Raw genomic sequence first — 24,395 nt, 5'->3', positions numbered from 1 at the left:
TTTCGGTTTTCCCTGTACCTAGAAATAAAGACCAATATGGAACCCATGCCAATATGTAACTATTCTTTCAGGTTCGGATTTCCTTCTGTAATCCATCATCTGTCATCTCGAAGACAGAAGGGGAATCTAAACCAGTACCTTTCTGGGTTTTATACCAAGCAAAGGATCTTCTTACCTCGATTCACTGCGTCTTGGCCCAGATATCTTCAGCAGTGATCATCATCACCTCTTACATCTAACATTCCTTGGGAGAACAGAATAATGATGGGTTACTCCTCTGTGTGTGTGTGTGTGTGTGTGTGTGTGTGTGTGTGTGTGTGTTTTCTGGTTTCCCCCTCACCCACCTGCTTTAAGTGCAAAAACTGCCCTGATTTACAGTTTCGGGGTTTCAAGGATTCCTCAACTTAAATAGATCCTTTAAAACAGTTTAACAATATTAATGTATTCACCTGCCAATGCTTATCATTTGGGAAAGCATTTCAAACAGAAAGCAAACATTGAAATATTAAGCTAATTCACGCACCGAACATCATAATAACTGGAAACTTTAGGCTCCACCCCACCAGGAACTGAACCACCAGTCACAACATTGCTTTCACTTCTGACAACTGTCACATAAAGACGACGACAGCGAAGTATCTAAATCCGTCACTAATTGATCCATTTGGGATTCATTAACTGAGTCATGCATTGACCTAACACGTGTGATGTCATTTTTCACAACTTAATCGCGGTCAAGAACCAAGAGAGCGAGTGCTGTGCGTTTATTCTGCTAGTTAACCATCGCGACAGGTAGCTAACCCCCCTCTCCAATTCTCCATTGACTTCCTGAACGAAGAAATCGGCCGAGAAGATGGACGACCGAGAGAAGACTCCGCTCGAGGTGTTGCTGACGTGCCCGGTGTGCCAGGACCTCTTCACCGAGCCCCGCCAGTTGCAGTGCGGTCATAGCATCTGCATGTCTTGTCTGGAGAGCATGGTCGGCCACTCCACGGAGCTGCCCTTCCGCTGCCCGGACTGCAGGGCCTATTTCGGGAAGATCGTGGAGGTCCAGAAGAGTTACGCGTTGGCCAGCATCGTTGACGACTTCAAGGAGACCTTGAAGCAGACGGTAGGCCCACATGAAGAGGAGCCCCGCGTTGTCTCGTGTTTTGTGAAAGTCGTTTGTGTTGTTTGTGTAGTGACCTCTCTCCGCCTCTGGCTGGCCAGCCATGGTTGTGAGTTTGGGTAGTTGAAAAGTATGCTCATGTGATGTCAATAATATATTATTATTATTCTGATAGTTTGATTGATTTAATATTGTGGTACAGCTAGTGTCTAAATGACTAATGATAATGACAGTAGGCCTAAAGTAGACAGTATATTCTTAATTGCTTGGTTATCATACCCACATGACCAATGATGTTTTCATTTGCATAATTTCATCTATAGTGAAAAGCTAATGTTACAAGCAAAGTCGAAATCTGCTCATATACTTAAAAAAAAACATTATATTAAATCCATTTGTTTTAAGCCAATCAGAACACTTCCGTGTTACACTTCCTCACACTGCCCCGCAGGCGAAAAAGGCGGCCACGGTGTACTGCGATTGTTGCCCCGACGACGACGACAAGCCTCTGGCGGTGAAGACGTGTCTGAAGTGCGAGGTGTCGCTGTGCAGCAAGCACGTCCAGACGCACCTGGAGCGCCGGGCCTTCGCAGCCCACCTCCTGGTGCCCCCGCTGGCCGACCTGTCCGACAGGAAGTGCCCGCAACACGAGGACCAGGTGCTGCGCTACTACTGCGCCACGTCGCGACGCTATGTGTGCAGCGCCTGTACACTGGAGAGCAAGCGGAGCGCACTAGTGACGGACGCGGCAAGCGCCCTCGGCAGGAGGATGACGGTAATGCTTCTTTAAGTCAGTGGTGATCCCCACCCCCCCCCCCCCCATGACCCTACCAGGGTTTTGGGCCCCTCTCAACTCTCGTCTGACTCCTTGGGCAGAAAAGTTGCATAGAGTCATACCGCGAAGAATACTGATAACTACACAGTAGTGTGTACGTTCTGCACTCGTGTGAGACGCAATAAGTCTCCTTAACATAGGGTGGCGCTAGTCTCGTGGTGCTAGTCCACCCCTCCAACTCACCACGCTGATTCACTAGCCCACAACCAATCAGAGTATCCAATGGCTCCAATCCTCAGACCGCCGACGCTCTCAGACTGCAAGTCGGACCGGACAAGACACCATGCGCGCGTGCACAGCTGAACACACCGAACGGATTTGTTCCCAAACTCGTCTGAGTCTCCCCAAACATTTAAGATGGCCAACGGTTGGGCCAGTGAGTTCCACACTTAAGTCACACACATCAGACTTTAGATTCATCATTTAAAGTCTGAGGGCCGACAAGCTCTGATCTTGCGCTTCCGATTTGTTTCGACCAATCGTGTTGCTAGGGGTGGGGCTCTGTAAGTGCGTAATTAGCTGATGTGACATGTGTTGTGTGTTGAAATCGGTCTGATTATTCCTTACACAATACCTTCTTATTTCAAGATTGTTGTGTATTGTTATTTGTTGTTGTTTGTTTGTTGTTTGTTGTTGTTGTGTGCATTCAGTCAACGATAAGCAGCAGTCGTTGAGGCTACGGTGTACAAGTAAAAGAATAAGAAGGATGGAATATGTGAATTATTTATTTCTATGGTCAATGTGCTGCAGAGTGAAGCAGTGAATAGGGTGCAGGGTTGAGGAGGTTTGTGTGAAAGTACTGGATTAACTGGATCCACAAGCTCACTGTGTGTGTGTGTGTGTGTGTGTGTGTGTGTGTGTGTGTGTGTGTGTGTGTGTGTGTGTGTGTGTGTGTGTGTGTGTGTGTGTGTGAGAATTACAGGAGTATATGGATCAACGTTTTCAAATGATCGAGGGTCAAATCGACAAGCTACAGGATGACATCGACAATGATGTGAGAATCCTGTACAGAAGGGAACTTTTAATTTGAAATGTTTTATTCACATTTAATTTGAAATTGAGTGTTACAGACTTAATGTAGAATTACTCTAATTTAAAATTATTTAAATACTTTTTAAACTGAAATTACTTTAAACACACTCAATTTGACCTTTATTTTACTTTTAATTTACTGAAATTAGGTTTAATTTGAAATTACATTTTTTTCATTTGTGAGAATTTATGCCTACTTTTCATTTTTAAATTACATGATTTTTTCGACACCTGATCCAATGTCATTTTAAATGCCACACCTTGTAACATCAGTCCAAATGCACGCTTAAATGCCTCGTAACATCAGACTGAATGTAACTGAACTGTGCGTTCTCTTGCTAACAGAAAGTGAAACGCAAGCCGGGCGATTCTTCCCTTAACAGCGTGACCGTGATCCTACTCTGCCTCTGGATCATCGTAGTGTATTACTGTAAGAGGACCTCAAAGGCAAAAATTGAAGTACTAGAATTCATTAACGCTTGATCTAAGAAGCATTGAGGACCACACCACCAGTGTGGTATTTAACACTTATACAAACATTAAGTTTTTGTGTGAATCCAATTATATGGGACAATTATTTAATAATACACATTTGTGTGATTATATTAAACATGCATAATTCACTCTATACATATTAAAGAGGTAAATGATATTTTGGATCGACTGATTGAATGATGTACAGTAACATATCCGTATTGTGTCGATTCTGTGCGGTTCATTTATTTTATTATCATTTATATTATTATTTTATTTGTTATAAAAAAATGGTATTGACCATATTTTGATGGTCTATTCATCTCTTCTTACCTCTCTCATGTGATTGGATGCATCCATGTGCCAACCGACCAATCCACTGTCACCATCCAGCATATAGTTTCTCAGTGGACAACCAGACGCTCACAGACACGGTGAAGAGCCAGCAGGCCCGTCTACATGACATCTACTCCACCGTCGCAGGTGAGAAGGACATGTTGGTGTGTGAGGACCTCTCCATCTTTAACACAGAGATATGCAGCATGTCATACAGATGTACTGAACATGGCAGGTGCCACACCACATATTAAACAATTAATTTTTTTGTAATACTGTTGCAGAACTCTTTGTGGAAAATCCTCTGCATCTTCGCGGAGACCCTGAGAATGAAGCTCAAGGTAGGACAAGTCAATTGAAAAAAAGTTTATTTGTATTGCCCTTAATCACAGTTACAGTCTCATGGGGCTTAACAGGCCATTCATTAATGACACCCCCCTAACCTTAGCCCCCCAGAGGGCAAGAAATTCCCCATAATTAGCATGGAAGAGATTTCGAGAATGAGCACAGAGTGGGGATCCCTCCTTTCAGGGCTGGTTACGAGTGCAATTGGTGCCATAATTGAAAAACATAGGAATTCAAGCAAACATTTTAAATCTTTTAGTTAAGAAAAGTAAATGGTGTCTATGGCGATGACGCTGGCCAGTTAAGTCCAGTATTACAATTTTATTTTTGTATTGTTGCTATCAACAACCCTTAGATCTGTATTAGATCATTGATTCCAAAGCGTTTTTTGTTAAACTCCACACAAACATTAAAAAGGCTTGCTCTCTGTTGTACCCTTCTTCCCACCGGTTCATCCCAAAGTGCCCCTCACGCTGGACCTGGGCACCGCCAGTCCTCACCTCTGGGTCTCCGGGGACCTGCGGTCTGCGGAGCTGGTGGAGGCCCGGATCAACTATCCGATCCTGGATACCCGCTTCGACGACGTCCCCCAGATCCTCTCCATCCAGTGCTTTGGCGCCGGGAATCACATGTGGATCGTGGAGGCCGAAGGGTACTGGGAGGTCGCCGTGACCCACAAGGGCATCCCACGCAAGGGCAGCAGCGGGTTCGGAGATGACGCGCGGTCCTGGAGCCTTGTGTGCGAGGGGGACGGGGAACTGCTGTATGCTGTGCACATGCAGGTCAGGACGAGGCTGACCGCTGCCTTGAGGTCCAAGCGCATGGCCGTCGCCGTGGATTTTGGGAAGGGAACCATCACCTTCTCCGGGGTGGGGGCCAATGGCGGCTTCACCCGGCTGCATGAGTTCCACGCCAAGCTGACGGTGCCTGTGTGCCTGGGGCTGGGGCTTTACAGTGCAGACCCCCACAGCAGAGCTAGGATCCTGGGAGCCTCCTCGGACAACCAGCCACAACACCCAATAGCCACCGGCCTTTAGTGCAGCCATGATGGGACTCAGAAGGGGAGGAAGTGTGTCCCCCTAGTGGTTCTCGATGAATTCATCATGAAGGTTGCAGTTCTCCAGTCAGGGAGAGATGAATGTATTACCTGGTGAATATGAAGGGTGTCCGGATTAGTAACTGACTCTATGACTAGATTTTAGCACAGGGATCTTTACAGCACGGATATTGCTTGATTTGTATTGGCAGGCATACATCATGTCTATTTGTGGATATGAACAAAACTGCAGGGCGTTGGCACAGCTTAAGGTGGAGGTTGTTTATTTGATTTTGACTTGTCATTCTTCAAATTGATATTTGAAGCAATGATATTATTTCTCAGGGATTACTTTAGCGTTGTAAAATAATATGTAAAAGATTAATCACTTTTGATAAGACGCTATGACAGTGTTGGGATAATTTGTTTGCTGAACTTGACTTGATACAATATGAACATTGTTTCCAATGTATGTAAGTAAGTGCACATACATCCTTTCACAATTTAATAACACTATCAATGTTCATTTGCGCTGTTTCAACTATCAGTGAGAAATGATTTGCATGTTGGTAGTCCTTGACGTACTTCCACTTCCTGTCCACCTGGGTTTTAGGACTAATAACGACTTTTAAGCAAAAAAGCTCCATGTGGGTATTTGTACAGCTGTAAAACAAAATGTATATTTGAAAAGACAATAATATTAAAGATGATTAAATGTCTAAACTTGTGAGTACAAAAAATGAAAAATCAAATCGAGTCCAATCACAGCTGTTGAATGATTCTTGTCATAGAACACAATACTCCAAAGCAACAAGAAATACCTTTGAATCACCTTTTTCTTCTTGCTCATTTATTTCGAAAAAACGAAAGTCAAAAACAAACATTTTTGTACAGATCCACCCTCTCGTACTAGACATGGAACCATCAGAGGGCCGCGAGCCGTAATACAAAAGATTATACTTCTCTATCATACAAACGGTTTTCTTGGGGCACATAACATTTCTGAAGTTCCGTTTCATTACATTGAAACACTGCAGTCGGTTTCAGTCGGGGACTCAAACCGAGAGCCGTCAGGCGGCCTGACACCGCTCAGATTCCCCTAGGAGGTGTTTTGGTAGAATGAGTGGAGAATGCGTTATACAGGATCCATCTGCTGCTACAAATGGTTTGTCACTAAAGCAGACCAGGCGCTTGCGGACGGCGGCTTTAACACTGAACTTCTGAACGTCTCCTTTCGGCAGGAGACGACCAAACGACTTTTTTCACATTTACAAAAAAGTAGCTTTCCGGATTCTCATACGTTTGTAACAGAAAACAAATACATTTAAGCTTCTCGGTTATTAAGGTTGTATAAAAAAAACCCTTTGTAGTGCCCCGTTGCTAAATCCCATTGTTTTGAGAATCCAGTAATGATAAAATAGGATTGTTTAAGTATTGTTTAAATGCTGGTCTTTCGGCCCACTGGGTGAAAACTGACTGAAAAAGTTTTCCTGCATTTAAAATACATATACATCATGCTCACCATAGAGCCCCCCACACACACAGATAGACACACTGCTGACTAAGTACAAATAATGTATCTCACTGTGATTTATCCCTTGAGTCAACAGGGGGGCGACCACGATCCGCTTTTATTTTCTCACATCAGCAACATATGGACGATAAAAATAAAGTCACGACTAGTCATTAAAAAAAAAATCCTGTTTCGGTGTGTTTGTTTTCAAGCTCAGCAGAAGACTGGAGGGGGTGGTGTTGATGTTAGTGTCTGGTGCGCAGATATAGGAAGTTCTCACTGAAGGTCCTCAGTCTGGGGGAGGGAGGTGGGGGTCTTAGTCTTAGTCCGGTTTCAACTGTCCCCGTCTTTATTTCACCGTGCCCATGTTGTGACTACGAATGGAGCACCAAGCCATGAAGATGTCCCTGAGAGAAAAGAAAACCAAATATATGTTATTATGAATGCGTACATACTAGACAGGTATGTGTCCGTAAGATTAATTTAGCAGTTCACACCGTCATCATGCATGACTTTGTCCAACCACCGTTTGCATCTAAAGCAACATAATGGTGTCTCTCACAACCATCATAATTCATCAGCCAGAGCAGTGTCTCATTTGTCTTAAAAACTGTAGGCGATACAAACCTCCAATCAGGTGGAAGAACTAACGCAAGAATTATGTTTGATATTAAAATTGACCACCGTTATATTTTGTGTTTCAGCCGTTTTTTAATGGCTTTATACCAGGGGTGTCAAACGTACGGCCCGCGGCCCTAATCCGGCCCGAAGTGTAATTTAATCCAGCCCGCCAGATAATATCTAATGTCTATCAGAACTGGCCCGCCGGCATATCGCATTTCAGCGTTAACGCGCGTCTCGGCTCCGGCAGCCCGTAATCCCGTACCTTCCCCCACCCCCGATCAACAATTCCGACCGCGGACCCTGTTATAATGTAATGTCCCCAATTACCCCCCCCCAATTACCCCCCACTCAAGAACTCCGGCCCGCGACTTGTCCAAGACTTAAATTTTGGCCCGCTGTACAGTTTCAGTTTGACACCCCTGCTTTATACAGTCGACATAGATCACGTGTGCCTTGTCTTAAGAACATAATAGCTCAGATCTAGCGTCTTTTACTGTGCATTTGATAAACCCCCGGAGACACAGGAGAACGGTGCGTTTGCCTTGACCCCCCACATGAAGTACCAGTCTAATTCAAATGGATGCGTGTTTTAAGAGCACAATACAACCTACAACAAGTGTCCTCTTCATTCATTGGGGTTCTTTGATAGCGACTTCGCTGTGGGGCTACACACACCTGCAGTGATCGGCGACGCACTCGTTGCTGCAGTACTCCCGGTCCCAGTCGGTGCTGTCCACCGCAGGGTTGTTGCAGCCCGCCCGGACGCACACGCTGTGGCCGTCCAGGGCCTCGCCCACCTCCATGTCCGTCTGGGGAGCCGCACCAACATTAGGATTCAACGTTGCAACACAGCGCTGTCATCCCAGACATTACTAATCAACTAATCAAACATCTATTGCTTGAGTCAAGTTAGTTCATATGGGCCGTGATACCAGTAAAGCAGGCTTGATAGTCGCTGTGATGTGCCGTTGGGGAAGTTTGCGGATAATCCACGCACCGCCAAGCCATTTATAGTCACCGTCACACTGGTGTGGACATGTGGTTTATGCACTCTGGTTGTGAAGCATCAAAATGTCAGAGGAGATACATGACAAATCACCCTGTGAACCAGTCGCCACTGTCGGGGTGGCACGCCGACTATGAATTCGGAACAACCGTTCCAAATCACTTTCAAACCACTAAAGTAAATGTAACAATTATGTTTTATCATCAACAACAAACAGACGTTATCCATTCAGTTTGATTGGTATGAATGTTGACCCGATATAAGTGTTAGTTACTGCCTTAACAATCCCCCCCCCCCCCCACAATCATAACACAAACACCTGGACCGTAGAACGGTTTGCTGAAGGAGGTCCGGTGTGTTCGCTCACCTCCTCCGACGAGAACACCTCGGCCACCACCTCCTCGTCCGGGTTGCCGTCCATGTGGGCCGAGTTGACCACCTGCAGCGCCAGGCTCGGCCCGGACACGGCGGTGGACAGCGCGCCGGCAGACATGACCGTCGACGCCGCTGTGGTGACGATGACGGGCCCGCCCTTCCCGCCCTGGACGGAGGCGGGGACGATCTTGATCTGCAGCGGGGGCGGGGGCACGGCGGCGCTGGCAGCCGACATGGCCGAGGCCATGCCGCCCTCGCGGGGCTTGGATGCCATCTGGAGTGGCGGCGGCGCCGGCGCCATCTGCTGGAGGCGGGGCGGGCCGTGCTGCATCTGCTGCATCTGCTGCAGCGGGGGCGGCAGGCGGGCGGCGGCGCTGTACGTGGCCACGGGCTGCAGCGTGCGCACGCCACTGGGCAGCACGGTCACCACCTGGCCGCCCGCCGGCAGCATCTGCCGCGAGATGATGATCTTGGTGACGCCGGGGGGCGCCGAGGAGGAGGTCGTCATGGTGATGGTGCCTAGCGGCGGCAGCATGGGCTTGTTGGCGCCGGTGCGGGAGCGCGTGGTGACCTCGGGCACGTCCAGGATGATATTGGAGGCGCAGATGTTGGTGATGGTGTTCTCCTCCAGGGGCCCGCTGGGGGCCAGGCGGGCAGCCTGCACCATGGCAACCACGGGGGGAGCGGGAGGGGGAGCCGGAGGCGGGGGGGAGGGGCTGGTCTCCATCACCTCGCTGGAGGGCTGGGTAAAAAGATGAATGTTTGAATTTGAACAGTGGGCCACGTGGTTCAGAAAACAATCAAGTCAACGAGAGGCTCTAAGAGAAGGAGTGTGTAGTTACCTGTGACATCTGGTTGGCTCTGTATGCTGCCATCGCATGGAGGTACTCCTTTTTAGCCATTTCAGTTTTTCTTTTATACACCTTGCAGGTAAAAGGGAGAAGATTATTATCAGATTATTTAGTCCAGGAGTACCCATCTCGAGTCTGCGCCTCTGGATGTGCAGAAATGTGCCAGCAGCAACAATAGCATAAATGTATAATCACATATATTTAGCTTTAGCTTTTAGTTGGGTCTTAGTTAGCTTTGAGCTAGGATTCTGTATATGACTCAGTCAAATGGGGGGGGGGCGGGGGGGTTGCTCACCTGCTTTTGCTCCTCGGCCAGGCTGTCCCACATGGAGGCCACGATCTTGGACACCTCCCCAAACGAGGCATTGGGGTTCTGGCCCTTGATGGCGGCCTGCGTGTCCCTGAAGAAGAGCGCGTACGCCGACACAGGCTTCTGGGGCTCGTTGGGGTCCTTCTTCTTCCGACCCTTCTTGCCGGCCGCAGCTGCCGCCGCCAGGGCCGTCACCGAGGCCAGCGTGGCCGGCTTGCCGCCCCCTCTCCGGATGGGGGCCGAGGCCAGCAGGGTGGGGCGGGGGGGCATGTGGGAGGGGCCAGAGGAGGAGGCGGAGGAGAGGGACATGGGGGAGTCAACCAGGACGCTCTTCAGAGCCCAGAGTGGCGCCGGCATGGGGGGGGAAGGAAAAGAAACACAAAATAAATCACCAGGGATGCCAACGCCAGTCCACTCGCAGCGCCTACACATGCAGTAGCCTGGCCCGGAAGTAGTCGTGACAAGGGTTTGATTCAGGCATGCAACCGGCCCTTTTTACAGCAGCCATTTTGACATTTTGAATGTTCTTGCAGGGTTAACACCGGTGTACAACATTTAAAGAGGGACCCATTCCATTTAGGTGTTCCAGGACCAATACATTAAATGTCAGAATGGCTGCTGTGAAAAAGGTCTAACGATATCATGTACACAGTAAATATTATATTAATAACATGTGTGTAAAAGCACCAAACATTTAGCAGATTTACCCTTTCATAATTTGGTTTTGCAAACAGTGAATTGAGATGCATGTAGTACTAGCATGTAGTAGTAGCATGTAGTAGTAGCATGAAGTTAGCAAACGAAAGCCAGAACCTTTCAGCTGGGCGGCAAACACCCTAGCCATTACACCATTGTGCCCTCACAGCTGGCTGCACAATTAAACGGCGCTATACCACCAAACCCCTATTCTGGATTTCAATTGGTCCACCCAGCATACCTTCCCAAAATGGGAAAGTATAGCTAGTGTCCCTGAGTAAAGCACTACAATATCTGCTACCGACAAGCTGGCTGTTGTCTTGCGGGGTTATCATGCAAGGTGACAGCCGGCTTGTGTTCACTACATTACAGCCTCATTGCTTGCTCTTCATCAATTTAAGACAGACAGACAGACAGACAGACAGACAGACAGATAGGTCAGTGATGATACACAGGGCTTGTTGGGAGACGTACCCGGAAGTCGTCCATGTCATCGTCCTGCAGGGAGCCGGCGGGGGACGCGGTGGCTGACAGCGGCTGGTCGGGGGAGTTGGTCTGCAGCAGGATGTTGCCTGCACTGAGGCCCAGCCCCAGCTCAGACTGGTTGATGGTGGACAGCTGGCTGCTGCCCAGGAGGCCGTGACCGATGTCCCCGAGCTGCACGTCGATGGTCATGGGCGAGGAGCTGCTGAAGTGGGATCCGTTGGAATTCCCCAGTTCCTGAAGAAGAGTGGTCTAGATTAGTCCCAAACAGACAGTTACTTTCTGGGACGGACATCCAAGTCACACAGTATGTATGAGCAACACAAACATACATCTTTCCACAGAGAAATACACTGAGTTTCAAAAATCAATTTGACAGGGGTTTTACATTTCTCACCAGAGCCGAGGAGCTAAGCAGAGCTCCAGCTCCGCTCTGGCTCATCACCCCCAGGTTCAGGTGTTCGATGCCCTGGGAGCCGCTGTTGACGAAGGTGGAGGCGAACGACGGGTCGTTGGCTCCGACCACCAGGTTGCTAACGAGGCTTCTGGAGCCCACCTGTCCCACCACACCGTCCGAGCCATCTGAAAGCTCCCCAAAGTGGGACACCACATCGCCGACATTGAGGGCTGAATCCGGGTCCAAGGAAATCGGAGGGATCTCGAATACCTCATCGCCTAGGCTTGGGGTATGAAATGTCTGCTGGATGGGTAGAAAGGATACATGAATGATGAATGACACGGTGAGCAGTAAACGTTAAATAGGACATTTCTCATTGATTAAAAAATAATAAAAAAAAAAGAAAAAAAAAAAGAGTACAAATAATATACAGGTGCACCAGGGTTTCTCTCACCTCTGCAGACAGAAAAGGGTGCCCTGATCCGGTGATGGTCAGGTAATTGTCACTGCTGCCTGGAAACTAAGTACGGAAGACAGATGGTTTAGAACATCCGTATAACTGATTTATATTAAACAATATTGTTTTACGTTTACTGCTAATATTACCTTGTTCTCTGAGTATTCCCCATATGCCTGTGTGTCTAAGAACTCCGTGTCGACATTCTGACCACAGCTACCCGACAGATCAGAGTAAAAATTCAGATCCATCCTTAATACTTTAAAGATCAACGTGGACAAGTCTTCGACAGGCTTCTACACACATTAAAATACCGCCACAGTTATCTGATCCAATGAGGGCGACAATGACCTATAATACATGGAGCTAGCCAGCCACCAGAAAAAATCTAGCAGCTAACTAGCTTAAAGGGCTAGCCAGAAAAACCTGCCGGTTTTGGTCCCAAGAAGATTTACTACAACGTGTTGGAATATGCGCCAGCCTAAACCAAGTGTTCACCGTTAACAATACTGTAATTGGATCGTTATACAGTTGTGTAGCTCACTTGGAATACCAAGTTTACACCAAGTAGCAGCAGCCATATATGTCGCCTAGTGGGCTACGTCGGCTCCGCATGCAACACAACGAGCTAACCCGACAGACAGAAACAATCGATGGACTATACTGCAACAGGCTAGCGCCAAGGCAGAAATAATCTATTGACGACATGGCTCTAATCATCTGACCTCGATCTATTGTCTGACTTTTGTCAAAAAAACACACACCTAAAAACACGATAAAATCTCCATTCTTTGATATTTTTGTTGAAGATGCGTATTTTCAGAGATAACGTCCAGTTTTGGTAAATCGATTATTGTAAATGCGTATCCTTTTAACAATAGGACCAATATTGTTAGAAATTCATGATTTGGAATAGCTTCGTAGAAAAATAAGAGGTTACTTAGTTTTAAAGTTATTAGTTATCGATATTTTGTTAATTCGTATACAGGTCTAACTGCACTTGTTATAAAGGGTACGATATTTGTTCCCTCATTCTGTAAAATACATTTTTATCAACTCCAACTACGTCAGAGGCCATTCAGATTTTATGTTTATTGCGTCCCACAATCGTAGGGAATATTTGAATAACCCCTTTTGGCAACTCTGCAGAGTTTTAAAGTTGTATGTCAACAACAGAGGCAGGTTCCTCTTAACTCAACCTCTTGAGGAAACCCTGTGTACACTCCTTCTCAACGAGTTGTCTTTGTAGGTCGCTTCTCGGCTTAGAATAACCCATTGAAATGTCGACCGTCTTACCTCCATCGTCAGAGAACTTCGGAGCTACATCCATCTACTTATTGGAGGAACTATGGATACATTAATCAGCTAAGGAAATATCGGGTTTAAAAAACACTGCTTCCGGTTTCCTTTATTTCGGGAAATAGCGTCACTCGTCACGCAGAGGACAAATATTGATGTTCAATTTGATCCACTCGTTCCTGAAAAACGCGTCACATTTTTTGCAAACCGCATTTCCCTTTCTGTTGTAATACTACAGAGAGCCAATAAATAACAATACGTGTATCTGCACCTGGCCTCCCAACAATAACTACTGTAATATATAGTAGTTCACAGACCAATGAATGAGTGTGGGATATGCCAAGTAGACCTGTTTTGTATAGACCTCAGCATGGCCACACTGGTAGTAAGTAAGTTGCTAGAGCTGAGGTTAGCCAGGAAACAGACAAGTAAACAAAAGCTCCCTTATTGCTCCTGCTCATTCATTAATGAATCTAACAAAAATACACACTAGGTGACACAGTTTTCACTGTAGATTGCTGTTATTCATATCATAGATAAGTCAAATCATAAAACAAGAATAATTACTTGTAGCAGGTCGTTTCACACACAACAGACCAGCTCTATGTTGTACAATACAGCCCACATTCTCCTCCTTGCACTGCATCAGTAACTAATACAACCCCCCTTGCCCTCTTCCCCCCTCCCATACACAGTTCCATCATTTCCCTCCCCGGTAGTGAAATAAAAAACAAATGTACATCAACACGATGGAGCCCTTTGCAGTTCCAGGACTCAGACACAACAGGCCAATGCCTGTTGCCGAAACGATGCCAAAACGATCAGATCCGGGAGGAAGAGACTGGGGTGGGGCGGGGGGGGAAGGGTCCTTGTCTGTCTGGGTTGGGGGGTGGTCTTCAGTGGGCCTGCAGACTCTGCTCAGTATGCGGGTGTCCCTCCACCCCATCGAGTGCAGTGTAGTGCCGGGGGAACGGCGCTGAGGTTCTGGGGTAGGAGAAGTGGTTCTCTACACAGCGAGTGGTCCCTGACGGGTCGGGACTGGGAATGCAATGGGTGAGGGGGCGGGGAGAGAGAGGGAGAGACAGAGCGAGAGAGAGCTTGTATTGAGGGTAGTGCTCGCTCAGTGAGGTTTGTCCAAGATGGGTGTGACTGAACAGTGTTGAAAGATGGCTAGGAAGAAAGAACATATGGGTGCAAAGCTGCTACTTTCCTGACAAAACAAGAAACAACAATCCTACATAAAACAAAACAAAAAAAACCACATTCATCCATAATTTCAGAAGTTTATGATAAAAAAGAAATGACTATAGTAACATGATTTTTTTTGTTTGTTGAAAAGGGCAACCGAGTCCATGGAAGGGAACGGTGGGGCTGTGGGGTGGCGAGTGTTGATTGGTCAATCCTCCGAGCTAGAGGAGGAGTCAGAGTCTTTGGGCACCATGACAACGTCGTCCAGCAGGGCCTCTTGGTCTGAGCTGTCATAGGTCCCCACCTGCATCTTCACGTCAAAGTCCGCGCTGGTGAGGAAGTGATGGGAGCTGTCCAGGTCCTCCTCATCCATCATGTAGGCCCCGTCCGACACAAGCGTCTCCTCCTCCTCCTCCTCTTCTTCTTCCTCCTCTTCTTCCTCCTCCACCTCTTCTTCTTCCTCTTCCTCTTCTTCTTCCTCAACTCCTCCCAGAAGTGGGTCGGCCACCACGGTGACGATGGGCTCGGCCGGCCGGTGGTGGCGGTGGTGGTGGTGGCGCCGCCGGCCTCTCTTGGGGATGTCCGAGTCTTCGGTCAGCAGGCGGTCGCTCAGGCTCTCTGGAAGGAAGCCCTGGGAGAGTAGAGACGGGGGTTAGTCAGGGGGTACACACGCCTACACACTCGACACGGAGGTCAGAGAGGAGGTCTGTCAAGGAGGTGAGCCGCCTTGTACTACTTTAGAGGGGGAGTTTGGTAGAATATTTATGTTAAGGTATAAATCAGAGGAAATGTGAAGGTAGAGGTTAAGTATCTAAATATCAATGAAAGAAAGTTCAATTACTCCCAGGTAGTATCACCGGGTACGATCACCTCAAAAATGTTGGACAGATAAAACCGCAGTCCAAAATAAGCAGTGGATGTGATAGAGCTACAACCATTATTATATTATTCCTAAAATATACTAAAGAGGGAACAGGGGGTGTCAAAAATATTTGTCCTGTTAAGCCCTTTGAGACTGTAATGATTATTAAGGGCTATACAAATAAAATTGAGTAGAATTGGAAAGTGGACGTACAGAGTTGCGGACGGTCTCGGACCAGTCGGGGGCCACTGCGTGTTCAAGGTTCTCCTCCAGGTATTCCCTCAGGTCCTGCAGCATGGGGCAGAAGGACGCCCCCACCTGGAGATACAGAACAACACACTCACATCAGCACCACCACACACTGCCATTCAACTGACACACTAGAGGGAGCACTTTCTACTGAATTGTAATTATATGATATTGGACTACTTAAGGTACAAGACAAACAAATATCTTATGTTTTTACTTGAAACGTCTTCATTTTAAATAGTGGTGCAGGTCTGATCACTAAATCATTGGCCGATTACTGCATTTTGTTTTAGTTGCATCGTTAGAAATTCAAATAAGCTCAACACCTGCGACCTAAGTGCCAACTGCCAACAAAACACTGAAAATTACTAAGTGGATCTGGCAAACAGTTGGAAACTGTTTGTCACAGAGCTTTAATGAGAAACCAACAACGCTGTGATGGTGAATCTGCTCTCACCTTCTTCCCCGTCCTCATGTGAATGATCTTGACCTTCTCACTGCCGGTCAGAGCCTTGTCCGCCCTCCTCCTCCTCCTCTTCCTCTTGCTCCTGTTTACTAGAAGCTGAGGACAAACGAATGACAAAGGTTGAGTGCTGACATCATAATTATAATTATTTTTTTAAGCGCGGAACATCCACATTTATAAATCTGCCTAACCCTTAAAAGTAACTGGAGATCAGGGATCAATCATCAGATAAACAGATCACGTATTACGATGGAGCAGAAGGAGACAGGTGGAGATGTTGTGACAGTACCTCCAACATGTCTCCCTCCACTTCATAATCAGGGTTCTCCTTGAGCCAGGTTGGCGGGTCTCTGCGCCGAGGGGTGCGCTCCATTGGGTCGTGGGCCAGTCCATCCGGGTCTGACAACTACAACGAGTGAAGACTATTGAGCGGGGCCTTCCTTGTGAACCTCAGTCTCTACACGTTTGTACGGAACTGCGTTACAGACAGACCGCTAATTGTGCGTTTCTGGAGGCTTCCGGATTGCAGTTCCATGACTGAACGTATTATTTTATTGATTGGTCGGACAGATTTTCCTCATAAGATTTAAGTTTCACTACTTCGAAACATAATTGATTTCAATACAAGAATTCAATACAAAAGTGTTCGCACAAGATAGTTTGAAGCCATTATTTCACCCCTCTTTGGAATTTCCTGTTAGTCTGCAGAGGCGATGAAACAAACATTCCTTAATTGGGCAAAAGAAATTACATCAACACCTCAATGGTCAATAGAGGGATACATGTGCAGCACAGCAAGTTGAAATGTACCTCTGGTTCCTTGTGTCTCTTGCGGCTGCTGCTTCCGCCACTGCTCTCTGCGACCGAGCCGTTGGGCATCAAAGCCTGCTTGGAAAAGGTGAGTTTCAAACCCTCCTCCTGATAGAAGAAACATAAAGTGCACTTTAACCCACAAGAAACTATTCATCACGTGATGGGCATCAATGAAATGCAGGTATGTTTGTTATAATGCAAGCTGTGTAAGGCCTCCATGTTTGGAAATGTTTCTGTCAAAGACACTAATCTGGTCAAGCCCTATTCAGATTTGTATGGGAAAAGTCGCTGATTTTATACACTATAGTAGACATCTGAAACATCTATTCCCAAGAATAAGCCAATTTTGCACACATAATACACCAACTAATATACCTGTTTAACATATCCCGACCCATGACCTTGTGATCACCAAAAACAACTCCGGTAACACTGACTCTGATTCCCCTCCCGCTCCCTCACCTTTAGCAGCTTGACGGTGAACTCCCCGTCCTCCCCCTCCGGCCCACCGGGGGCGCCGGGGGTGCTGTTGGCCTTGCGCATCAGCCGCGCAAAGTTCAGCTCGTCCCCGACCATCTCCTCTGAGCCCGGCGGGAGCTGGGCCTCCGACATGTAGCGCCGCCCTGCTGGCCACTGGCCGCTCAGCACCAGCGTACACAGGCTGTCCAGGCGGTTGATCAGCACACGGTCCTGTGAGGACCGCCACAACAACACATTGGGAACGTCAGAGAAACGTTGGGTCTCATCTGGGTACGACTCAGAGCTACCACTTCATAACCAACTCATAAATACTGATCTGGTATCAGCGGTACCTTGGGCCAGTCCACTCTGAGAGGGTCCGGAGGGGGGGCTTCTCCCTGGGACTGACTCAGGGACATTAGGCTGTTCTCGTCGCCGTCCTCCATTTTCAGGCGGGCTGGGAGAGGAACGAATCACATGGGGTGTAAATATTTCCGTTTCGGTGTAAATGTGATTGGAAAGATTGTTGTTTCTTTGCTCCACCGAGGCATTACCTGTGCCACCGTCGCTCTCCCCGCTGTCGTCGCTGCTCGCCGAGCGCTCCGACGAAGACGATCCCGACTCCGAATCTGAATCTGAATCAGAGCCGCGTCCGCCTTCCTCTCCGCCCTCCGCCGCTCTCCTCTCCGCCTTCCTCCCTCTGCTCCTCTCCCCCTTGAAGCCCCAGCTCCGCCCCCGGCTCTTGGAGTCATGGTGACTGAGCGGGGTGCTCTGGAGCTGGGCTCCCATCGCTCCAACGCCGGCCGCCGCCTCCACCTCCACCTCCTCTTCCTTCACGCCCAGCTCCTCCCCTTCCTCCAACTTTGGTGTGGAGAGGGGCGTGGCCGGACGGAGCGCGCCGGCGCCGGCGATGGGCGTGGCGGGGGGCTGGGGCTGGTTCTGCTGGGTCATCAGGAAGTCCTGGTGGACCTGGCTGAAGCTGAACTGGGTGTCGGCGTAGATGGAGAGCTCGGTGCGGCTGACGCCGTGCAGCGAGGCGCCCAGCATGAGCTGCCGGTCGTGGTCCGGGGTGCTCCACCAGGCGGGCAGCTCCGAGCCGGGCGGCGCCAGGAGCAGCCGCTCCTCCAGGGAGGGGTGGGGCAGGACGCGCTCCCGCAGCCGCCGCAGCAGGCTGATGCGGTACAGCGTGCGGGAGGCGCGCTCCTCTGTGATGGGCGCCAGCGACTGGGACAGCTCCGACGGCTCTGGGAGGAGAAACACGTTTGAGTCTCTGCGGTGCACGAAATCAGATGATTCATTATAACAACATTATTTTGGTGAACAATGACATTAAATTGGAATAAATATATATTCTTGATAAATATATGTTTGTATATACATCAACGTCTCCAGCTCTCTCAACTCTCAACGCCATGGCAACCAACCATTGCCACCGGCCACACCAATGGACGGTTCCTTACCCTCGCTGCGTGCGGGCCTCAGATGGCAGACCCGGCGGCACATGGCCACGAAGGCCCGGAAGTAGCGGCCCAGGCTCTCGTCCGTCTTCTTGTCCAGGCGGGCGAAGGACCGGAAGCGGGTCCAGTCGTAGTGGTGGTCCTGGTCCTCCGGCAAACCCGGCTCCTTCTTGATCTTCTCCACACCGAAGGTGGACACCACGCGGTAGAAGTCACACTCCTCCCGACGCGTCCACCTGGAGAAGCAATGAGGATGGAGATTCAGGTTTTACAGGGGTCTGGATTAACAGGGTCTGTAGGAGAACACAGGCCTAACTGTCACACGCTTTGGATAAAAGTGTCTAAAAGGTTCATCTTCTCAAAGGGGAAGAAAACAGTCATGAAACACTCCTTCCCCCTTTTGATGTGCTTGTTATTCCCTTCCCCCCATAGCAAGTTTTGGTTGACCTTTTAACGGCTTAGGGTGTCGTGTTTAACGTGGGCCTGTGACGGCTATTTGAGAGTGTAATTGATGAAGGCCTACACAATAACATTCGAGGAGGCCTTTCTACAGTTTACATTTTTCTTCATTTCCTACTGCATCTCTAATGCAGCGTGTCTCGCCTTAAGAACGCCAACGCTCAGAACACCCCCGTCTTTAACTGTGCATTGGATCCATGAACCCTTTTGAATCCATTGAACCCAGAAGAGGGAGGTGGGGGGGCTGGTTACCGCTGCTGCCTCTCCTGCCGGGCGATCTCCTTCAGCTTGCTGGCCTGCTCGCAGCGCCGGCGCCGGCGGTCCCCCTTGGCCTCGGCCTCCATCTTGAGCTGCTCCTGGCGGTAGCTGCGCTGGTAGGCGGTGATGAGGCGCCGCAGCCGCGCCGTCAGCGTGGAGCTGGTGGGCCACTCGCACGCGCCACTCTGATTGGACGAGCTGTGCGGCACGGGGGGCGGGGCCTTGTCGTCCACGGAGACGTCGTCGTCCATGTTAAGAGAGTCGTGCTGGGGCGGGGGGGGTGTACTTTTATAAGCCCATGTTTACCGAAAAGGTTTCTGTATAAATGTCATGAATAGTGTTGGTATACTAATGTGTTAGCATAAGCTATGTGTATCTTGCATTGTGTATTTAAGTAAAGTTTTGTAGTAAAATTTAAATATCTGCAGATTCATTACATTTTTATCTGTTACTTAACTAACTTTATGGTTAAATATATAATATTATGCAAGGTTATCGCTGTAAGGTAGTTTTGATACTCTTACCTTTTGTATTTTTTCGCCAATTGTGTAAGACTGAATAACTGTAGATTTTTGTCCATTGTGTATGACTGAATAACTTTATGGCTGGTCCACAGTGACGACAGTCTCACCTCCTCGTACATGTCCTTAGTGTGTCTCGCTGCGGGCTTGAACTCTGGATCCTCTGAATACTTGTCATCGTCAACACTGCAGAGAACAACCAAAAATGTTATCTCTTCTGACCTCCTTGTCTGTTTTGGCCCACTATGCTCATACGCCCACACTGAAGTGTGGGCGAGTGTGGGCTTATACAGCACCTACAACCACAAACCCTTACAGCCAGTCTCCACCTTCAGGTGGGAATCAGGTTTGTGCTGGGACAAGCCGGTTTCGATACTTCACATACAAACAATTTCAAAATAATTACTAATTGTTTAAAATAAGGCTCAAAGCTACTAGTCATTTAGATGTTCGACAGCGCCTCATCACTACATAGAAACACATTGAGCCAGGATGACAGTTGAACAGCGTGGTCTAGAATGACATCACTCACTCCTCGCCCATCTCGGCGTCCCCGGTGTGCTGCTCAGCGTCGATGGCCTTGTCGTCAGGGCGACCGGCCCGCTCCAGGAAGCAGAAGCAGGGGTCGGCCCGCATGGTGGTGTACATCTCATATCCTGGAGACGGGAAGAGACGCCACGAGATTGGTTGAAATAAAACAACAAAGACTTAGGTTGCGACGATCCATTGGCATTAATTGAAAACAACGATTTATATTATATATTTCACAGATTTATATTATATATTTCATACAACATAACAAGATGCAGGATAGTCTAGTAGAGATCTATCTATCTATCTATCTATATAGTACTTCTTGTAGGCAAAATGCTTGACACAAACCCGTTGACGTCTCATTATTGACCTGCATCAAATCAATGCAAATCGCTTTGAATAGTATCGGCTAAATAGACAAACTAGTACAAACCAACATACTTCTACAACACAAACCAAAACTACTCTGCACCAAATACCACGACCATGACCTCCTGTTCACCCCCAGCCAGCCTGAGTTGCTCTTCACTGTTACACAAACCCAGGAGGATGTGACGACCCCCCCCCCCCCCGCGCTCACCGTGTTTGAAGACCCCCACCAGCAGGGAGCGGTCCGCCGCCGTGTCCCACCAGCCGGCCGGGACCTCCTGCTGCTCCATGTCTGGCATCCAGATGTCCATGTCCCTGGAGACACAGACAAGACAGGACGGCATTATAACACACACATTATATTATACATTATCACTGATTCATGATACGTCGTAGTATTTGATTATTTGAGTATTAAGTTTCAACATTTTTTAAGTGCTCAAACTTATCTGCCAATAAAATTCATTATTTGAATCAGAATACCTTGTCTATTATCAATTTCCTATATTTTTCCTGCACACCCAATATATAATATTTTACATTTGATCAAATTGTTTTTAACTTTACTTTCTACACTGAAGACCCTCGTCCTCAGAATGTCACAGTGCAGTTCCTACTGCATGATTGATAAGGAGGCGAAGGCTGATGTGTCGGGTTACCTGTAGTCTCCTCCTTTAAGGACAGCGTCCGCCTGCCCCCCGATGACTTCCTGTTTCAGGTAGTACAGCATCCTCACGCGGAGCAGCACCCTGGAGGAGGTAGGAGAGGACAGGAGGAGGAGATAGGAGAGGACAGGAGGAGGAGAGAGGGACAGTTGAGTGAGGCGGCACTTAGATACTCCATCCTCTGGTTGACATGACCGCTCTGAGCACTTTGCGATCAATGGCTCCCATTCAGGAGAAAAGAGGAGCCTCTACATTTCATGAACTTCTACTCATCTCTCAGCCTTCGGGAGGTCATTTAAGAACCAACCTGAATACATCTTTAAGAGGATGTCTTTTTTTAAACATAGATTTTGAATGACCCACTGGCACAAAAAACAGTGCATGTGTGTCTTTGATAAGCTTGCATCTTGTCTGTGTGAGTTGAGCGTGTGTGTGATGAGCATGTGTGTTTCGAGTGAGTGTGTGATGAGCATGTTTGTATGACGAGCTTAAGAGTGCATTATGAGCGTGGGCCCATAATACGAGGGTGCGTGTGTGTGTTTGTGTGTGAATGTGTTGTGTACTGCTTGTGTACTGACTTGTTACACTGGTGCTTGAGGTGCTTGCGGTAGCTGTCGTCCAGCAGCAGGGTGTCAGGGTTGTACTTGCGGATCCACTCCACCTTCTGCACGTCGAAGGTGCTCTGGGCCTTCACCCTCTTCCCCTTCCGGCCGCGAGGGACCGGGATGGACAGACCTGGAGGAGACACCACAACGTTAACTGACTGGATCGGTGGAAAAGGCTACACCTTCACGTTTTTCCACATACAACTTCCATACAGAACCAATCAGGATCAATTAAGAGAAACTGGGTCTACTACTGGTTTAGTTTAATCAACATATTTGGGTTTGCGTGTCATGTTTCTCTACCAGTGTTTTGGCCAGCGTGTTTATTTGTGCCACACTACCAGAGGGGTTGAGCAGTGTGTGTGTGTGTGTGTGTGTGTGTGTGTGTGTGTGTGTGTGTGTGTGTGTGTGTGTGTGTGTGTGTGTGTGTGTGTGTGTGTGTGTGTGTGTGTCCTCCTACCAGAGTGATTGAGCAGGGTCTGGGGTTCTCGTCCATTCTCGGCCGGTGTGATGAGCTCCCAGATGAAGCTCTTGATGTTCTCGTCGCCACGGTAATGCAGCAGGCAGAACACCAGGATGACACGGCAGATGGTCTCCACGTCTCGCTCGCCCAGACGCCGCTTGCACCGTGCGTGAGACAGGATGTCCCGCCAGCGACCCCACCTGGAGGCAGCGAGGGGAAGATGTCCAAATGAAGAAATGTGTCTTAGGCTCGGATCAGACGCGATAAAAAGCAAAATAACAAATTAAGAAGGATGAGCAATGGATGGAAGATGAGCAAGGAATAGTTGTGGACAAATGAGAAAGAGGGAGGGAATAGTGGGGCTGGATTTCTAAACGTGTGTTGGTTTAGATGATTTTATGCAGAGTTCTCAGTCTGCATCAGTCTCAAGTAACAGAATCCGAAACTGGTAGCACTCTTTGGACAGAAGATTCTAGGATTACGTGTTGTACCGTTTCCTGTTTAATGAACACCATCGGGTCAGTTGTTAAATAATTAAACTGAAGAAATGTAGCGCTGCGCTTAGCAACCAGAGCAAAAGCAACATCCAGAGCAAAAGTAGAAATACAAATATTTTCTTTTGGTGCAGAGTACACTATAAAGTTGCCAAAGAACAACTTCATAATTGGGACTACATAGAAAGGCTAGACTAGATTAAGAACCACATTTCTTCACCCTGAAATTGAAGAATCGTCTGAAATGCCTGTTTGCCTGCGGCGTTCACCCACCCGTAGACGAGCAGGTGCTTCTCCACCCGGAAGCAGTCTGTGCGGCCGTAGCCGTTCCCGGTGTGGCGCTCCGAGCGCCGGGACGAGCGGGACTGCCGGGAGTTGGCGGGCGGGTACTCGTCGTCACTGTCCGGCTCGGAGAGCTCTCCACCCTCGCCCCGCAGGGTGGAGTACTGGCGGGTCTGCTTGCGGACCCTGGGCGTGTCGATGACAAGGGTGTTCTGGAGGCAAGTAAGAGGGAGTGAGTACCAATTCAAACTAACAAAGGAGAAGCATCATTTAGATAAGACCAAACATAATGGCAAGTTTTCTTAAAAGCATAGAAAATAAAATGCAATTGTCCTTACGATATCCTTTTCTATTTTTTGTTGACCATTGTATATTTACACTGTATTCATCTGGTTGATGCTGACCACTGACTGGATTCAGATGCAGCTCATCAAGGAGCAGCATGCCCACAGGTAGGATGCAGACATTTGGAATCAATCCCAATACTCTACACCAGAGCCACTACACAACCCTTCAACCCTCAACCTGGGGGGGTGTGGACATAAAAACACCCAGTTCCAACAGTTACCTTTCGGTTCATGGAGTCAAAGTCGATGTCGGCCTTCTTGGCCCACTTCTGCCAGAACTCGGGGTCATCCAGGGCGATGTCGTTGCGGTTCTCCGAGGCCACGAAGCTGGCCTTGGAGAAGGTGGAGCCCTTGCCCTCGCTCTCGATGGTGATGGTGGTGGCACGGCGCTGCAGGATCTGGTCGATGTCCTCCTCGCAGAAGCGGCTGCCCTCGTCGTTCTCGTCCATGATGGCGGCGTACGCCCCCTTCCTCAGCAGGTCCTCAATCTCCTTCTTGGAGAACTGCGGAATCTGATGGAGAGTTGGTAAAGCTGTTAGATGTTTCTGCGCTAGCCTCACCAATGATTGTTCTGGACTACGCTAGGCGAACCAATAACTTCAGAACTATGCCAGGCTAACCAATGGCTTCTAAACAATGCTAGGATAACTAATAACTAACCTAATAAAAAAACAGGTACATTATGTTTCCCGTAAATATATACATGCAGTTGGGAGAGTGTGGATAA

General features: G+C 48.2%; 3 protein-coding genes across 9 annotated transcripts in view; 1 reads left to right on the top strand and 2 right to left on the bottom strand.

Annotated features, from left to right (window-relative positions):
* The first annotated feature begins 588 nt into the window (after positions 1-588).
* On the top strand, positions 589-5,905 carry LOC311361074 (E3 ubiquitin-protein ligase TRIM21-like). The gene is made up of 7 exons (XM_084481257.1): positions 589-1,111; positions 1,560-1,883; positions 2,866-2,937; positions 3,321-3,405; positions 3,843-3,932; positions 4,070-4,126; positions 4,593-5,905. The coding sequence occupies exons 1-7, from the start codon at positions 854-856 to the stop codon at positions 5,165-5,167; spliced, it is 1,461 nt and encodes a 486-aa protein (XP_084337383.1). The 5' UTR covers positions 589-853; the 3' UTR covers positions 5,168-5,905.
* Positions 5,906-5,994: 89 nt separating this feature from the next.
* tox4a (TOX high mobility group box family member 4 a) lies at positions 5,995-13,280 on the bottom strand. 5 transcript variants are annotated; one of them, XM_084481253.1, is made up of 9 exons: positions 13,175-13,280; positions 11,876-11,941; positions 11,413-11,724; positions 11,016-11,261; positions 9,831-10,175; positions 9,527-9,607; positions 8,677-9,426; positions 7,979-8,112; positions 5,995-7,086 (listed from the first exon to the last, which is right to left on the bottom strand). In XM_084481253.1, exons 1-9 carry the CDS (start codon positions 13,178-13,180, stop codon positions 7,029-7,031), a joined length of 1,998 nt encoding a protein of 665 aa, XP_084337379.1. In that variant the 5' UTR covers positions 13,181-13,280; the 3' UTR covers positions 5,995-7,028. The 5 variants fall into 5 exon arrangements, with proteins under 5 accessions (XP_084337379.1, XP_084337380.1, XP_084337376.1 ...); XM_084481254.1 differs by having other exon boundaries at positions 11,413-11,721; XM_084481250.1 differs by lacking the exon at positions 13,175-13,280 and adding an exon at positions 12,028-12,479.
* Positions 13,281-24,395, bottom strand: part of chd8 (chromodomain helicase DNA binding protein 8) — a 23,853-nt gene continuing 12,738 nt past the window's right edge. For all 3 annotated transcript variants that reach the window (XM_084481242.1, XM_084481243.1, XM_084481244.1), the window contains 18 exons: positions 23,890-24,180; positions 23,313-23,533; positions 22,543-22,745; positions 22,056-22,212; positions 21,472-21,561; positions 21,024-21,127; positions 20,442-20,565; positions 20,020-20,095; positions 19,383-19,654; positions 18,675-18,907; positions 17,769-18,458; positions 17,568-17,671; positions 17,218-17,445; positions 16,753-16,860; positions 16,232-16,348; positions 15,934-16,038; positions 15,441-15,545; positions 13,281-14,996 (listed from right to left, as the gene is read on the bottom strand). In XM_084481242.1, coding sequence (XP_084337368.1) covers positions 14,574-14,996; positions 15,441-15,545; positions 15,934-16,038; positions 16,232-16,348; positions 16,753-16,860; positions 17,218-17,445; positions 17,568-17,671; positions 17,769-18,458; positions 18,675-18,907; positions 19,383-19,654; positions 20,020-20,095; positions 20,442-20,565; positions 21,024-21,127; positions 21,472-21,561; positions 22,056-22,212; positions 22,543-22,745; positions 23,313-23,533; positions 23,890-24,180 — 3,651 coding nt within the window. In that variant the 3' untranslated portion in view covers positions 13,281-14,573. The remainder of the gene's footprint in view (positions 14,997-15,440; positions 15,546-15,933; positions 16,039-16,231; positions 16,349-16,752; positions 16,861-17,217; positions 17,446-17,567; positions 17,672-17,768; positions 18,459-18,674; positions 18,908-19,382; positions 19,655-20,019; positions 20,096-20,441; positions 20,566-21,023; positions 21,128-21,471; positions 21,562-22,055; positions 22,213-22,542; positions 22,746-23,312; positions 23,534-23,889; positions 24,181-24,395) is intronic.

The sequence above is a fragment of the Micromesistius poutassou genome (assembly GCF_964030765.1).
Source record: "Micromesistius poutassou genome assembly, chromosome: 16".
Taxonomy (NCBI): Eukaryota; Metazoa; Chordata; class Actinopteri; order Gadiformes; family Gadidae; genus Micromesistius; species Micromesistius poutassou.
Note: the sequence above shows the minus strand (reverse complement) of the source record. Positions and strands in the feature narration are given on the sequence as shown.

What these genes read in the sequence shown, in the direction of transcription:
- LOC311361074 (XM_084481257.1), top strand. Translation starts at nt 854, where the DNA reads ATGGACGACCGAGAGAAGACTCCGCTCGAGGTGTTGCTGACGTGCCCG. An exon ending in GATCATCGTAGTGTATTACT is followed by an intron (nt 3,406 to 3,842) that starts GTAAGAGGACCT and finishes GTCACCATCCAG; the next exon opens with CATATAGTTTCTCAGTGGAC. An exon ending in CCCTGAGAATGAAGCTCAAG is followed by an intron (nt 4,127 to 4,592) that starts GTAGGACAAGTC and finishes TTCATCCCAAAG; the next exon opens with TGCCCCTCACGCTGGACCTG.
- tox4a (XM_084481250.1), bottom strand. Translation starts at nt 12,129, where the DNA reads ATGGATCTGAATTTTTACTCTGATCTGTCGGGTAGCTGTGGTCAGAAT. An exon ending in AGGTGTTCTCGTCGGAGGAG is followed by an intron (nt 8,113 to 8,676) that starts GTGAGCGAACAC and finishes GCGGCTCCCCAG; the next exon opens with ACGGACATGGAGGTGGGCGA. An exon ending in TGCGTCGCCGATCACTGCAG is followed by an intron (nt 7,087 to 7,978) that starts GTGTGTGTAGCC and finishes CTTTTCTCTCAG; the next exon opens with GGACATCTTCATGGCTTGGT.